The following is a 15,648-nucleotide window of genomic DNA, read 5'->3' on the forward strand; positions in this document are numbered from 1 at the left end:
CCCGTCCCCTCTCCGTGCTGGCTCTGCCACTGACCTCTGCTCACGGAACCGTCTCCTCACTGGGATTGGTGAGTCAGGCCAGTCCAGCCTCATGATCTGGCTCAGCCTCACCTCAGCCTTGGAGTCACCACCACGGAACTAGACACAGAGCCTCCTCTCTCCTCCACCTTCCCCCTCTCCTCTGGGGGTGGGGGGGGCTCGTCCCTCCTGCCAGGCAGCCCAGGAGGAGGCCATGGGCTCCTGCCGGGCAGCAACGTCATGGCTCCAGCCAGGCCCCACACGGAGCTGGCCACACTTGAGAGCCTGGTATTTTTGCTATTGCTGTGCCTTTAGATATTATGAAAGAGGTTAGTGTGCTCTTTGTAATAAACTTGTCCCTGAGAAACAGTCCTCCTCGGGGGGTGGGGTACGTGGGGGGAAACTGCCCCAACTACTGGTAAATCACTGCATTCATGGGGCTTGGGGGGGTGGGGTATTCTGGTCCCATGGGGGGCTGGCCACACGGTGCGGGGCAGAAGGGAACCAATAGCCGAATCCCTTTGGGAGATAGAGGGACTGGGGACCCTATGGCGTCACCCCTGAGATATGTGGACTTTGGCTTTGGAGGGAGAACTTTTTCTGGGTTGTCAAGAATGGGGAGGAGTTGAGGAGGAGAACTTTCAGGAAAATGGGGAGCATTCTGAATAAAGGTGTGGAGGCAGTAGGGAGGCACAGGGCAGAGCTGTCCTAAAGGGAATAGACCAATCATGTAGTGGGGAAGGACAGCTGTGGGAGGTGGTCCCTTCCCTTGCTGGGGACTCACGGGGGTGGGGGATGCATGACTGAAGGTGTGGGCTCCACTGTGGGCCTGGGAGCAGGTGGGGAAAACGTGGCCACCCCACAGATCTGGGTCCATGGGGCCTTGATGTCTACACAATTAGTGGAGACCAGCCTTTCTCCTCGCCCCTCCTCCTGCGTCACCACTCCAGCCTCAGACACACATAAAGCGAGGGGTGGGGCCCGGGAGCTCACACCCACCTTTGAGGCTGCCCACGAGGATGGCAAAGAGGGCAGGCTCTGATCCTACTGCAGTCCATTGAAAAATATCTTCCTGGCCCCATGTTGGTGACTGGCAGGGTCACAGGGATGAGAAGGCAGACCGGGTCTCTGCCCTTAACAAGGAAGCAGACAAAGTAGAGTACGATAAGGCCGTGACCCTGGACACACAGGGCTATGTGAGCCAGAGGAGGGGACCTCATCCACACTGGGAGGTAGAGGGTACAGCATCCGGGAAGGCTTTCTGGAGGAGGTGGCGCTTGAGCTGAATTAGCCAAGTGAAAAAGAGGGGAAGGGTGTCCAGACCAAAGGAATGACATACATAAAGGTGTGGAGGGTAACACATCACAGACGATTGAAGGAACAATTAGTTAACAGGTCCAAGAGAGGCACGGAAGAATCATGCAGAGGGGTGATGCATGGCTCGCTGGGGAACTTGGGCTTCACCCTGAGGGCCGGGGGAGCCATGGATGACTTTCAAGCAGGGGAGTTGCTAGTTCATTCAGAGCACAGCTGTTCCCCAGCTGCCTCTGACTCAGGTCCCACTTCCAGAAGACAAGCCCGCTCTGCTCTGAATGGAGCCAGAGAAGTCAGGGGTCCAAGCTGAGTTTGGATATCCAGCCTTAGATAATCAGAGTCGATGGGATCCTTAAGCATCCTACCCATCCCTTGTTTTCTGAGGAAACCAAAGTCCAGAGATGGACAGTGATTTGCCCAAGGCAGCCCAGCACAGGGGACTTGGCTCCATCCTGCTCTTTCCACCAGATGCGCAGATAACCTTGACATGTGCTGCTGGTGACATCAGCTCAGCCAGAGTCTGGAGCTGCTGAGGGGGTTGGGGGAGGTGCGCCTGGGGACAAGGAGGAGGGGGAAGGGGAGCTGGCCATCCTCCAAGGCTCACAGCTGCAACCCCAGTCTCCTTGGCCTCCCTGCCTCCATTTTGGTGGGCTCAACAGTCCTGAGCACAGAGCATGGGAGGCCACAGAACCTATCCTGTGGATGGGGGTGGGAGGGGGCGGTTCTTGTCCCTGTGGGTGGCACCCTTCAGTCTGGAAAGGGGTGGGGACGGAGACAAATCTCTGGCTGGGCACAGATACAGGGATCAGTCTCCAGGTTCTGACTCCATGTACTTGCTCCCCACACTAAGAGACCCGCAGGTTGCTGCCAAGACCTCACCCCCCCAACCCCCCCACTGGTCCACCTGCTATGTGGGGAAGACCCAAGGGCAGACTTTCCTCCAGGAATACCATTTCTTCTTCCTGGAAAGCTTTGTTCATCTCCTCCGGCTTCCCCCTGGAAGACGCTCTCTTATTCTCTGTCTCTGTGTCTTTCTCTCTCCCTTGCCCTGTGCCCCCATCTCCTCCTCTCTCTTCCCTCTCCATCTTGCCTTATCAGCCCCCCCCCCCCATTTCCTCTCCATTTCCTACCATCTCTTCCAGGAGCAGGACCTGGAAGAGGGTCCACAGTACGGGTATTCCCATTCCCTGTTCCCTTTCCCACTGCTGGCAGGAAGCACGGCTCAGGGCCACCAGGACCCTAGGGAAGCTTCTGTAATGGTTATCAGGCCCACACCCCCATTTGTCCTGAAGAGAGGGTACCACTGCCATTCAGCCCAGCCCCTGGCCCATGGGCCCACCCCTCTTGTGTTGCCTGCTATCCAGTCTATGTGCGTCTCATGGGCCCCGTCACTGGTGGACCAGCAGCCTGGGCATCCTGACTCTCCAGCTCCCTATCCTCTTCCCAACGGGGTGGTAGGGAGGGGTCCTAGATTCAGACAAAACGCCAGGCAGACACAAGAGAGCATCAGAAATGCTGTTTATTTCTCAGTCACCCCCTGGGATGGCTAGCCTCTCTGGAGGGACAGGCTACAGACGCATACTTGGACAGAAAGGCAGGACGGGAGTCTGGGGTGGAGGGGTACAGGGCGGGAAAAGAGGAAGGCCATCCTGGATCCTCTAGCCCTCTCTGAGATGAGAGCACAGATTCCTGAGCCCCCAAATCATAAGAGAATGCCAAAAGGCAGCAAGAGCTCAAGAGGGACACCAAGAGCCCAGAGCCATGCCAGCCACTGCCCCAAGACCTTATTCCTTTCTCCTGTGCCCTGTCTGCTTCAGGGTACCTCCCTGCCGAGCTCCCAGCCCCAACAGCGTGCCCCGGCCTTTGCCAGCTCTTTGGTCCCAGTGCCTGGAATGCCATTGTTGAGGCTTCCTCGGGTGGTTAAGGCATCACCCTGCTAGGGGAGCATGAGCAGTGTGGTTAGCAGCATTTAGCACCAAAGTTGGTGAGTACGGAATCGGATTCTGTTCTAGTCACTAGCTTCCAGCGAGTTTAGAAGTTGGGGTGGCGAGTGTTCCAGAAGAGATGAGACGGGAGGTAGGAAGATGTGGAGTCCCCCATGCAGGCCTTGGGAGTTGCCCCCCTCAGGCCCCCTGTGCCACTTCCAGGGGACATCTGCGGAGGCGTGGGGGGCGGAGTCAGGGAAGCCCTGGCGGAGCTCCAGCCCTGCCCAGGGAGGGGGCATGGGGGAAGGCTAGAAGGAGGTGAGGAAGGCCAGGAGGAGGCTCTGGCCCAGCAGGAGCAGGCCGGGGGACTGCTGCCCAGAGACCCCTTCCCCTGCTGCTGCAGCTTCGGGCCCCCCAGCGCGGCTGAGGTAGATGATGACCACGTTGTCCTCCGGACCTGAGGGCTGCACCTCATTGTCCACTGTGTAGCACCCCTTCCCCTCGGCCGCTTTGCCATGGAACCTGCGCCCCAGCGTGTCCTCGCCGCCCTCGCCAGGCGTGGCCAGCGCCACGTTCACAGAGCTCTCTGCACTGCCCAGCTCATTGGTGGCCAGGCAGCTGTAGGTGCCCTCCTCCAGCTTGCCAAAGTCGGGGATGAGCAGGCTGCCGTTGGCGAAGGCCTGGAAACGCGGCCGGCTGCCGGGCACCGGGGCGCTGGGCGGGGAACGCCCATCGGCGGCCACGTTGGGGCTGGTGATCTCCACGGTGCCGCCAGGCGTCTGGATGTGCCAGTGAAGCTGGGGTGCCGGCTGGCCGTCCACATCGCAGTGGAGGGCCAGCACAAAGCCCGGCCGCAGCTCGGCGCCGTCCTGGCTGGGCTGGTAGGTGAGCTGCACGGAAGGTGCGGAGCAGGGCAGTGGCAGCAGGCGGCTCAGCGGGGTGCCCTTGAGCACGCGGGGCGACATGCACGTGATGTTGTCCTGCTCCGGGATGGACACGGCTGTGCTCAGGGCCCACGTCTTGAACCACATGATGCTACAGGTGCAGTCGAACGGGTTGTCATTGATCTGCAGGTGGGACAGCGCGGTGAGTGGGGCGAAGGTGCCCTCGGCCAGCGTGTGCAGGCGGTTGTGGTTGAGCTGCAGTGAGCGCAGGACGCGGAGACTGCGGAAGGCGTCCCGGGGGATGAAGGTCAGCTCGTTGCTGTCCATCTTGAGCAACTGGAGGGCGCTGAGGTTGTGTAGGTCGCTCCAGGCAAAGTCGGAGATGAGGTTGTGGCTGAGGTCCAGGCTCTTGAGGTGGCCCAGAGGGGCCAGAGCACCGGCCGCCACCGCCCGGATCTCATTGTGCGCCAGCCACAGCGACTGCAGCAGGGGCACCTCCCGGAAGGCCCCCTCTGGCAAGCTCGGCAGCCGGTTGGCGGACAGGCTCAGTGTGGTCACGTTGGCCAGGAAGCCCGGTGGCACGGCCTCCAGGTCACGGTAGGCGCAGTCGGCGATCTGGAAGCCGTACTTCTCCCCGCAGTCGCAGGGCTCAGGACAGGCATGTGCCAGGCCCAGGAGGACCGCCCAGCACAGCAGATGTAGCTCCCGCATCCTACCTCCTGCAGAGAAGGGCATGCCGCCAAAGTGACCCTGAGGACCCACGCAAGGCACTCGTCCCTCTTAGGACCTCAGCCAGACAGGGCTCTTACCCATCAGAAGGTCCTGCCCCACAGAATCCAACTAAGACCCAGCACCACCTAGCCCACAGCCCATTCTACAGAAAGGGAAACTGAGGCCCAAAGAAGGGCCAGGACTTGCCCGAGCTCATGCAGCCAGAAGAGGCGAAGACGGGACAGAAGAGGACCTCAGCTCCTCCTCCAAGCAGAGAGCTCTCCCTGCCTCGGCCAGCTCCAAGCTGACTTTATGACTTGAAATCCGTTTTCAGCCACCCCCTCCCCCAGCACTCCGCAGAACCTCCCTCCTGCCCTCCCACATCCTGGCCACAGTCCCTCCCATCGGAGCCCCCCATAGGTATGCTTTGCCCCAGCCCAGACAAGGCCCCTTGTGCAGTGCACACCACGCATCCACCCCAACCGCCCCCCTGCTGCTCCTACAGGCTCTGACCACAGCGGATTCTGAACTCTTTCTACAGGATCACATTTGTGGCCTGTTCTGTTCAAACTGAGCCAGGCAGCTGCCTAAATAAACTACCGCCGCCCGGACCTCTCAGCTGGCTTGGGCGAGGCCAGTGGCTCAGCCCAAATGCTGCTGGGATTTCCGGGGCTGCGGTTGCTGGCGGGCAGATGCCTGCGCACAGATCCAAACAAGGGATTGTCCCAAGCACCCTGAACAGACAGGAAAGTACCAGGCAGTCCAGCCCCTGTGCCCAGCAGGCCTCCCCCCACTTTACCGCTGGCTTACCTTCAAACTACTCTTTCTTAGCCAAGTGGATCCTCTTCTAAGATGGAACCAGAGAGCAACAAAAGACAGAGTCAGCCCAGGGCAGGCTGCAGGGCCAAGGTTGCCCAAGGGAGGACGAGGAGGCTGGAGGAAGGGGCAGCCTGGTTCCTGCCCCACTTTGAAGCTGCTCTCCCGTGCCCGCTGTTCCCCGGACAGGATGCCTGGGGCCTTGCTGAGAGGACGCTGTAGGAAGGGAGCCCAGGCAGCCTGGACACTCCCTCCTTTTAGCAAAACAACTACTTCTCTGCAACAAGGACCCGTGTTTCATAAGTGACACCAGAAACTTGAGGGGGAAAAGATGCCAATTTTTTTCCTTTTTTTTTTTTCCCTCTCTCTCTCACTCACTTTTAGCAGCTTCAACTTCCTTAAAGACACAGCACTAGCTGGATAGGACCCAACGGAAGATGGGGCTGGAAGGATTTTTATGGAGCGAAGGCTAAGAATCGGATCTCATGGAAGGTGGGAAACTTTTGATAGCACTTCAAACAAAAGAAAAAGGGAGGGGGAATTTTCTCCAAGCTGGGGCCATGTGAGTGCTCATGTATGCACATGTGTGTGACTTTTCTGCGTGTGCGTAAGTTTGTGTGTTTGTGTGGATGTAGGTGTGAGACCGTGTGTGTGAATTTCTGTGTTTGTGAAAGTTTGAGTTATGTTTGTGTAGGCGTGAGACTGTGTCTTTGTGCGTTATCTCCGCATTTGTCCGGGTATGAAACTATGTGTGTATTTGGGGAGGAGGTGTGTCTCTGTGTAGAGGTGTGTGTCTTTGTGTCCATGTGTCTGTGTGGGTGATGGTGTATTCCAGTGAAAAGCTGACAAGGCTAAAGTGTGTGAAAAGCCCGCCAGGCTCCAACTCCTCAGAAAGAAGCCAAGATGTTTGTCTTGTTTTTGTAAGAAAACACATCTTCTTCGTCTGTGTCAGGCCTGCCTGCTGGCTCTGAGGCCAGGCTGCTCTAAACACATGTCCAGAGAGGTCCCAAGGCTCCCAGGCGCCAGACTTGGCTCCCTGCCGTGCCAGGTGGGGTGGGGTCAGGGAAGCAGGCAGAGGGGGGAACAAGGCTCTGAACCCCATAGCAGAAAGCTCAGGACAGGAACCGGGTCGGGCTTCAGTTCCCCTGGCTGGGATTCTGAAATACCCAGGCTCACAAAGATAGTTCCATTACCCAGGACTGCCCACCCGACAGGCAGGGGATGAGGTTGAGGGCCCCATTCCTTCCAGAATATTCTCTGTGTCCTCCCACAGTGCTTGAAATCCCAGCACTGGTGCTGCATGTCTGGGTTGGGGGGGCGGGTAAGACACTTCCCTCTGGGCTCCACTGTCCCCATGCTAACTGTGTGGAAGGGACATATGCTTCCAGGATGAGGGTATCTGACCTTTCTTCCCACACAGGAGGGCTCAGAGGAGTGGGGATGGGGAGGAGAAAGAGGCCCAAAATAAGAGAGCCAAAACAAGGAGAAACCAAAAGATGGGAGACCCCCCCAAAAGCACTTCATAGACTGGAAAATTTTGCCCTCCACACCATAAGCCTATTCATAATCCCTCAGTCCCTCTCCTGCAACCTTCTTTCTCCTCCTGTCTATGTACCTGGCTGAATTCTGCTCAGGACTCAACTTACCCTCCTGGCTGGGCCAAGACAAACGGTACCGTCTTTGGCTGAAAACATCCCTGGGGAGCCCTCATTACAGCTCATCACACCCCGTTTCCCCTGTCAACAAGCGAGGCTGCAGAAGTCCTGGTGAGCACAGTGTGCCCCCTGCAAAACACCCCAATCTGATACCCAACTCAGAGAATGTTCTCAAAGTCTGAGTTCTGTCCCATTGCAGGAAAGCCTTGTCTGGCACTGTCATTATTGCGCTGGAGAATCTGGGGGAAAATCCTGAATGTGGTGGGTCCACTAGAGAGGCTGGACGCACACACATCCAGAGTTCAGTACACCAGAGGGGAGAAACAGCGCCCTCAGTGTCAGTCACAGAGGGCTTCCTGGTGGAAGGGACTTCATTGTGCTTCTGTAGAGCCCCTGCACCACCTCACTCCCACAAGGGCAGTGCCACCTCTGAGATGCTCCAGGGAGCTCATGGTCTCCACCTGGCCTAGAGTGTGAAGATCTTTCCCACCCTCACCCTTAGACCCTCCTGCTATGGTTGGAACCTTCTAGCATTTCAGGCTTCCATTAAACATCATTTCATTGGAGCAGCCCCTTCTGAGACCACTAAAGCTAGAGAAGGTTCCTCCATTAATTGTCCTCATGGACCTCTTTGTTTTTTCTGCAGAGCTCTTACTGTCTTTTTTGACAACTCTTATTTTCTCTGGAGTTAATTGTCTTTATCTGGGTGTGGGAGAGGGGGCTTGGTTTTTTGTGTTTTATGCTTATCATCAATTCAGTTCCCCACTCCCTGAGTTGGGTAAATGTCCTCTCAATCTAAGTAAACACATGAAGTACTGTGTCAGTCTTATCTTGGAGAATCTCTCCCTGAGCCTTCGCACCTGCTCCCATCCGGTTTATTTGGACGGCGGCCGGGCTGCGGGCATAGGGGATGGCCCACCTCCATGCTCAGGGGTCCGTTACTCAGCTCTTGGGGCTGGGACCTCTTGCTTCCTGGATCCCACATCTTCCCCTTCTTAGTTTCCACTTTTCCTTTGGCAGAACCAGCCCTCCAACACCTTCCAGAGAAGGTTCGTGGAGGGGTGTCCAGAGACCCGCCTGTCTGAAGACTCTGGTGCCGCCCCTCCCTGTGACAGTCGGGCTGGGTATAGAACTCTAGAGGGAGATCTCGTCCCCACAACGTTAATGGGGGGCCCTCCCTTTGAAGCCGTTGCTTTGCTGTTGCTTCCAGGGCTGGTTTGGGGGGGCTCCCTGGCCGGTGGGGCATCGATCCTGTGCCCGCCAGCTGGGACGTGTCCTTCTGGAAGCCTGTAGGACCTGCTCTGTCCCCTTGTGCTGATAATCCATGGTGCTGTGCCTTGCTGAGGGCCTGCCCTTTCGAATTGGAAATTCATGTTCTCCAGCTCTGGGCAAGTTTTTGATGGACTCTTTTACTATTTCCTGACCTCCATTTTCTCTGTTCTCTTTCTTGGAGCCCCAGTTAACCCGATGTGGTGCTTTCCGGAGGGACCCCTCACTTCCTGGTCCTTCCCCTCCTTTGTCGCATCTCTGTGCCTTCCAGTGCCTGTTTCGAGGAGGTCTGCTCTCTGTTACCATTCTACGCTTCTCATAGAGTGGTGCATACATGCTAAATTTCAAGGATTCTTTTTTATTTGCTGAAAGTTCTCTTTAAAACATGCTGTACCCCGCTCTTGCTTCAGGGATACTATATTTGATTTCTGTGAAGATAGTAATAGCTCTCCCGATTATCTCTTTAGGCTTGCTTCTGTCTGCATGGCCTGTTCCCTTGCTGGCTGGCATGTTTGGGACTCTGTCTTTCCTGTTAGCGCTTTCCTCAGTTAATTCCCTTGAAAGAAATCTATTCTTCCATGTTTAATGGGAGATCCTTCCGCTAGAGAGGAAGCCCACTGAAGGCAGACGTCTTGCCCTCCCATTTGCTGTTAAGCCCCGGCACAGAAAAGATGTTCAATAAATATTCCTTGACTTGATAAATGGGCAAATTGGGGGCCATCATATGCCAGAAATAAAATACTGTAGAGGTTACTTTCTCTGCCCCTTTATTTTACAGATAGGTACCCAGGGTCCAGACTGGGACAGCAATGTGTCCAGAGTCATACGGTGCCTTAGGAGAGGACATTCCAAGAGTATTTCACACAGTGTGGGAGAGCCACATTCTCTTAGGTGGTTGAGTGTGTTCCCAGCCTTCCTGAAGGAGAGGAGTCCTTTTATCCCTATTCCCCATCATCAAAGGCCTTAATGACAGCTGAATACTGGTCTGCCCTCGGAGCCCCACTGTGGCACGACCATGGGGGGGTGGAAGGCAGAAAAAGTGACAGGGACCAGGCCACCCAGGCATAACTGAAGTCTACACACATTGGTCACTGACAATCCTTACCCATTCTCCAAGGTGTGGCCATGTCCCACCTCCACCAGAAAGGACAATAGGACCACAGGACAAGGGCCACCATGGCCAAGGTCTCAGCCAAAACCCATCTGGTCCTCCAAGGTGCTTCACAGTAGGCCACACAAGACCACCCCTGCAGACCTGAGGGGTGATTGTGCACAGCTCCCAGATGTTCATACACCTTCAAGTTTGTGAGCTTATTACTTCCTAGGCAGCCCCTTTGATCTCCCCACAGCTGTCAGAGGCTGAAAGTTCTTCCTGAAAAGCCCATCCCATAAGAGATCATGTGACCAGGCAGGAGACAAGCCTGAGGTGTGCCCCCCTACCTCCTCCCTGCTCTGGAGCTCTCTGGGGGCTCCTGGGCCACCATCTTCCCTGTCCTGGCCTCCTCTGAGCTGGGTTCATGGTCCCAGGACTGGAGAGCCCTTCTCAGACCCTCAAATCCCCCCACCATCCCCATGTCCTCAGCAGCCCCCCAACAGTGGAAGGTAGAATTGGGGGGTGAGAAGGGGGAGAAAAGGGGCCAGGTTTGAAAGTCTTTCCTTCCTGTCCCAGCCCTGGCTCCTGTGGGCCACAGTAGTTCACCCTAGAGTGACCCACTGTCCCAGCTCACCTAGGATCGAGGGGTGTTCTGGGAAGACACGTTTTTTTGCCACTAAAATCCTGACAGTCCCAGGTGTGACTGGGCATCCCAGCAGGGGAGGTGCTCACTTCTTCCCACAGAGATTTTCTTTCCTGTTCCCCTTTCTGCACCCCTGCCCCTGGCAGAGGCCAGCCCCTTTCTCCTCCCATTCCTCCACACCCCCCCAGGGGGCTGCCAGCTCTCCCTGACAGAGGCTGTTCTCAGCTGTGACTCCTGTACCCCCCTCTCTGGCCCCCCAAGAGGCCTAGCAAGGCCCCGTCAGCTTTTCCTGGAAGGCTGAAACAGATCCCAAAGAGATGGAGAAAATAGAAGGAAAGGGACAGAGGTTCGCAGAGAGAGGCCTGGAGAGAAACTGGGACAGACAGGGGAGTGAGAGAAAGCAGAGCTACCCCAACAACCAGGGCTAGACCCCAGGTAGAGAAAGGATGCAAGACATAGGCAGGGGGAGAGGCAAAGAGGGTCTGATGGGCCCTAATGCTGTGGCTGTCAGGCTGCCCCGGCAGGGGTGTCTCCATCCCACCCTGTCTTCCTCCTAAGCTCAAGGGGTTAATTGTGAGGAAGCTCAGCAGCTCCTAGAAGTTTCCTGGGGGTTTTCTGGGAAGGAGAGGCCACCTGGGCCCTTGAGAAGACAACATCTTGGAGGGAACTCTGTGTAGGTGCTTGTGGAAGGGATGGAGATCTGCCCACACCAGCTGATTATGGGATTCGAGAAAGTCTCTTCTTTTTCTGGGCCTCAGTTTCTCTGTCCTGTGTGGAAGGATCTAATGTCCCAGAGCCCTGATATTCCGATGAGTAAGGGGTCCAGGCGCATGCATGTGTTGACGTGCCGTCAATTCTATCCATATGCATGGGAGCCTTGCTGGGTTTGGGTGTGTGACCATGGGTGCGGGCACATAGGTGGGCCCAGGGGCAGTGCGTGCATAAGCTCACGGGTGCACCTGAGGTGTGGGTGACAGGGCAGGACAGGTCCCCTTCCCTGTGTCAGCTGCCATCCAGAGGCCCAGCCCAGGCAGAGGTGGCCTGGCCCCAGGCTGAGCCCCAGAACACGCCTCACTCCTATTCCCTTTCTCGCTCTCCACCTTCTCCACACACACACACCCTCCGGGACACACAGGTGTGAGGGTCTCAATTCCTCCCACCTTGGAAACCAGGATGTGTCTCAGGGATCTGCCCCTGGCTCTGTCTCAGGCCTCATCTCCACCTGGCTTACGGCACCCAGTCCCCGCTTCAGCTGCTTGTTCCTCGGGGCCACCCCTATCGCTCTTTTCTCAAACGGGGCTCTGTCCCCTAGTATTTGTGAGGCTCACTCCCTCTTGTCTTTGGAGACTTTGTTCAAAGGCCAGCTCCCCAGAAGGGCTTTCCCAGACCAGCTTATATTAAAAAAAAGGCCGGTCACTGTCTCCTCAGATGGCTCTAGCTGTCCCTAGACCTAGCCCTGCCATATCTGGGAGTGTTTCTCATCCATCTTCCCAATCTGAATGTGAGCTCCGTGCGGGCGGGCGCTTGGTTCTGAGTGAGGGCTCAGTAAGTTGTTGAACAGATGGATGAAGAATGACCTTTGTGGGTCCAGCAGGAAGTCTCTGTCCCCAACCCTCCTCCCCCTGCCCCCAGTGCCCTCCTCTCACTGGCCACCCTCCAGCCTGTACTTCTGATCAGCCTCCCGGTGCCATCCCGCCTGCCCTCTCCCAACCTTCCCCTTAGTCTGCCAGGCCATTTTTAGCAGCAGCGCTAACTGGGGCCTATTTCACGAGAATTATTTTTGTTCTTCCCTAGGCCGATCCCACAATTTCCAGGAATCCAGACCTTGGCCGCAGCCCAGGGCACATAGCAGATTCCCTTTTTCCACCCCCGCCCCTCCCAAAGGCTAGGGCCAGGATGGGGAGTGTTATGAATGAGTGTTGGAATTCAGATTCTATTCAGACGGGGCCAGAGATGCCGGGTTAGGATTCCAGTCCCTATGTAGCTGTGGGGCGCTCGGCATGAGCCAAGGTCCACTTGCTGGCTGGAAAGAACAGGACTAGATGTCGGTGCAGGTGAAGCAAGATGAGGGGGCGGGTAGTGCAACCCTGTGGTGAAGCAGGGTTCTGGGGTGTGGGATGGGAGAGTGGCAATAGCCACTGTGTCTTGTAGCAGAAGTGGAAATGAGGCAGTCGGCAGAGGACGAGAGGGTGACTGCGAAGAGAGCTGAGCGGAGAAGGGGGAGAGAGGGCAGGGAGAGAGAGCAGCAGTCAGAGACTGAGCCATGAAGAGAACAGGGGTGGGAGAGGCCGTGGACAGCCAGGAGCAAGGTTGAGCCTCTGGCCAACAGCAGAGTCATTTGGCCCAACGGTCACTGCTTCTCATCAACAGGTCAGGCGGCGGTGAGGTTTCCCTGCCACGCTCCCCCGCTGCCACCAACCAGAAAGAGGCTGCAGACAGGGCCCTGGGCTTCTCCCAGCCCTGAGGGTCTCACTCAGGGGTGCGAGTGGGAGGTGCATCTAGAGACAGAGGGAGGGGAAGAGCCCCAACCCAGAGCTGCTGACCACAGGGAGGGCAGGCAACAGGACATTGCTGACCTCAGTCCAAGACCACCCTCTCAGGGGAGACAAGAAGCAGACAGGCGGCCAGTCTGCCGGGGAGGTGACATCGGCTGCTGAGGCCTCTGGGTCCAGGCTGCGCAAGTCAATGAGGGTTTTAGAAGCTCCTAGAAGAGAGGTGAGCCTTGGGGTCAGGAAGACTCAGGGATGGGTTGGGAACTTGAATAATTTTCAAAACAAAGTAAAGAATGCAAATGTTAACACAGGAAATCAAACGCCCCCTCTCTCCTTTCCTCCTCTCCCCCTCACCCATCCCCCTGAGGTAACAACTGGGGATGGTTTCTGTTTTTAGTTCTGCTATGGTTACACACCAGCCCAGCCCACAACATTTGCAGGGCCTGGGGCAAAGGACATTTGGAGGCACACATACCATATGTCTAAATAGTTAAAAGTTATAAATCTTACAAACTGTGTAATACATTTTATTCTCCTACCTTGAGAAATGTTCTTCATCACCACTTGAAGGCCAAGTTCAACTAAGAGTTCTTGGATTTCTCAGAGGCCCTCACCAGAGCTAGGCAGGCAGTCCCAAGCCCCAGCCCCCCATGCATGCAAGGAAGGAAGGTGGGTAGGTAGACACCCCGTCCTCCACGCCTGAGCTCTGTCCACATCCCCAGCCTCCCTCAGACTGACACACGCCTTGGTATATTCCTCCCTGGGAACGAGGGGTCAGGGTGAAAGGCTTACAAAGGTCCTGGAAGCAGGCTCAGGCCATTTCATTTACGGAGAGAATTCCAGGGTCCCAGATCCTCCAAGACTGGTATGGAAGGAAGGATGTAAGCTCTAGGCGGAAAAGTCCCCTTGGAAAGGCATGACCGGGGTAGGCTTGCCAGAGAAAAAAATCAGAACACCCAGTTAAATTTGAATTTCAGATAAAGAAAAATAATTTTTTAGTATAAGTATGTCCCAAATGTTACATGGGACATATTCATGCTAAAAACAAACAAATTAGCAGAAAACCCAATTCATCATTTATCTAAAATTCTACTACATCTGGTAACTCTATGCCAAAGGAGGGCCAGAGCAGAGCCCTCTGAATTACGGGGCTCCCTGCGTAGACTGACATTGACCTACGTAAGTCTAAATGACAAGCACAGACTACCAGGTTTCAGTGTAGAAACCTTAGGCAATATCTAGTGACCCCCGTTATGCATTGAGTTGCATTCCTTTCAGAAAGGTACGTTGAAGTCTAAACCCCAGTCCCTCCGAATGTGACCTTACTTGGAAACGGGGTCTTTAAAAGAGGAATCAGTTTCTGTTAAGTCACCCAGTTTTGGGTACAGTGTTTCGGCAGACCTAGGAAACTAATACATACATCTATAAGAGAAGCTTTTAGCTCACTTACATGCTCATATTCTCCCCTCCCTTTGTCCTTCTGGTTTTTGCTAGTTAAAATATTCTTGGTTCGTCTGTTGGCAACATCTGTGCCTTAAACAATGCCCCTTACTTCCTGCTCTGTGGCGTGGAGATGCTTTCTAATAATTTCCCACTGTAGAACATGAGAAACCTTCCACTCCCCTCTTTCCTCTTCCCCCAACTCTTCTACCTCTTAGCCTGTCCGTAAGAGTCTTACCTTTACATTTTAAAAGATGATAATGTTTAAGCAAGTTGTGAATTCAAAATCACAACAGCTGTGTTTTGTCCATATGTTGATTTTTAAAAGTAAACAACAACAGCAACAATAAGTCGATATTACACTCTTATGCCTGTGTGAGTACTGAGCCAAGGAGTATGTACCTCAGCATTACATTTCCTGTCCTTCTGATCATTACATTTCCTCCACCTTCTGATGTCGTGCTGCTCAGTCTACTTGAAGGGTGACTAAGAACACATCAAGGTCAAATGTATGCTCCTTCAATAGCTCAAAGGCATACTGCATATTGTTCGCATGCCATGGCTTTTTGTGCAGCTTTTAATTTTCCTGGAGTTTCTAATTGTTTTCTTTATTGTTATTATCCAAAGAATAATGTGCTTTCACCAAATACTAAAAATGACCCAGCTTTGAACACATCTCCTTACAACGACATTGCCTGGGATTTATAGCCCCTGCTTTCCTTAATTACTTGCTATTGACGTGTGAGCACCTTCTGTTTACTTTGCTTTTCAAGCAGCTAAAAGGCTTTGAAACCCCAAAGCTTTCTTGGTTGTAGGACTCAAAATGAAGCTGGGTTCGCAAGGGCATCTAATCAAAGAGCCCATTTGAAGCTTCATGTTCCTCCCAGTACCTGATCATAATGTTCCTTCTAGAATACTATCAATGCTGGGGACCTTCTACTCCAAGGAGGCCCATTGCTTTGGAAATGTTTTGATGTCCCCTTTTTGGAAGAGCTACAACCGTCATTTGTCTTTTCTGGTCCCCCCTCTGACCATTCCTGGCTCAGCAACTGCCCTCGGGGAGCTTCTAATCAGGACCACATTCTGTTGACTTATCTTTTTTTTTTAAGATTTTATTTATTTATTTGTTGGGGGGATAGAGAGAGGGAGGGAGAGGGAGAAAAGAAGAGAGAGGGCATGCACAAGCAGGGGGAGCGGCAGGCAGAGGGAGAAGAAGGCTCCCTGCTGAGCAAGGAGCCCCGATGTGGGGACATGATCCCAGGACCCTGACCTGAGCCAAAGGCAGACGCTTAACCGACTGAGCCACCCAGGCATCCCGTGTTGCTTGTCTTTATCTTCCTTCTTGGCGAGGCTCACCCGTGAGATGATGCCTATTGCCCACACTGGAG

The 15,648-nt window shown here is 54.9% G+C and overlaps 1 protein-coding gene across 2 annotated transcripts; it reads right to left on the bottom strand.

Moving 5' to 3' along the window:
• Nucleotides 1–2,845: 2,845 nt before the first annotated feature.
• LOC111153282 (immunoglobulin superfamily containing leucine rich repeat) lies at nt 2,846–5,771 on the bottom strand. Of its 2 annotated transcripts, XM_022512210.1 has the most exons (2): nt 5,663–5,771; nt 2,846–4,860 (listed from the first exon to the last, which is right to left on the bottom strand). In XM_022512210.1, the coding sequence occupies exon 2, from the start codon at nt 4,850–4,852 to the stop codon at nt 3,566–3,568; it is 1,287 nt and encodes a 428-aa protein (XP_022367918.1). In that variant the 5' UTR covers nt 4,853–4,860; nt 5,663–5,771; the 3' UTR covers nt 2,846–3,565. The 2 variants fall into 2 exon arrangements, with proteins under 2 accessions (XP_022367918.1, XP_022367917.1); XM_022512209.1 differs by lacking the exon at nt 5,663–5,771 and having other exon boundaries at nt 2,846–4,990.
• Between the last annotated feature and the right edge of the window lie 9,877 nt (nt 5,772–15,648).

This window comes from Enhydra lutris, unplaced genomic scaffold, assembly GCF_002288905.1.
Source record: "Enhydra lutris kenyoni isolate GAN:26980312 unplaced genomic scaffold, ASM228890v2 scaffoldscaffold31, whole genome shotgun sequence".
NCBI classification, from domain to species: domain Eukaryota; kingdom Metazoa; phylum Chordata; class Mammalia; order Carnivora; family Mustelidae; genus Enhydra; species Enhydra lutris.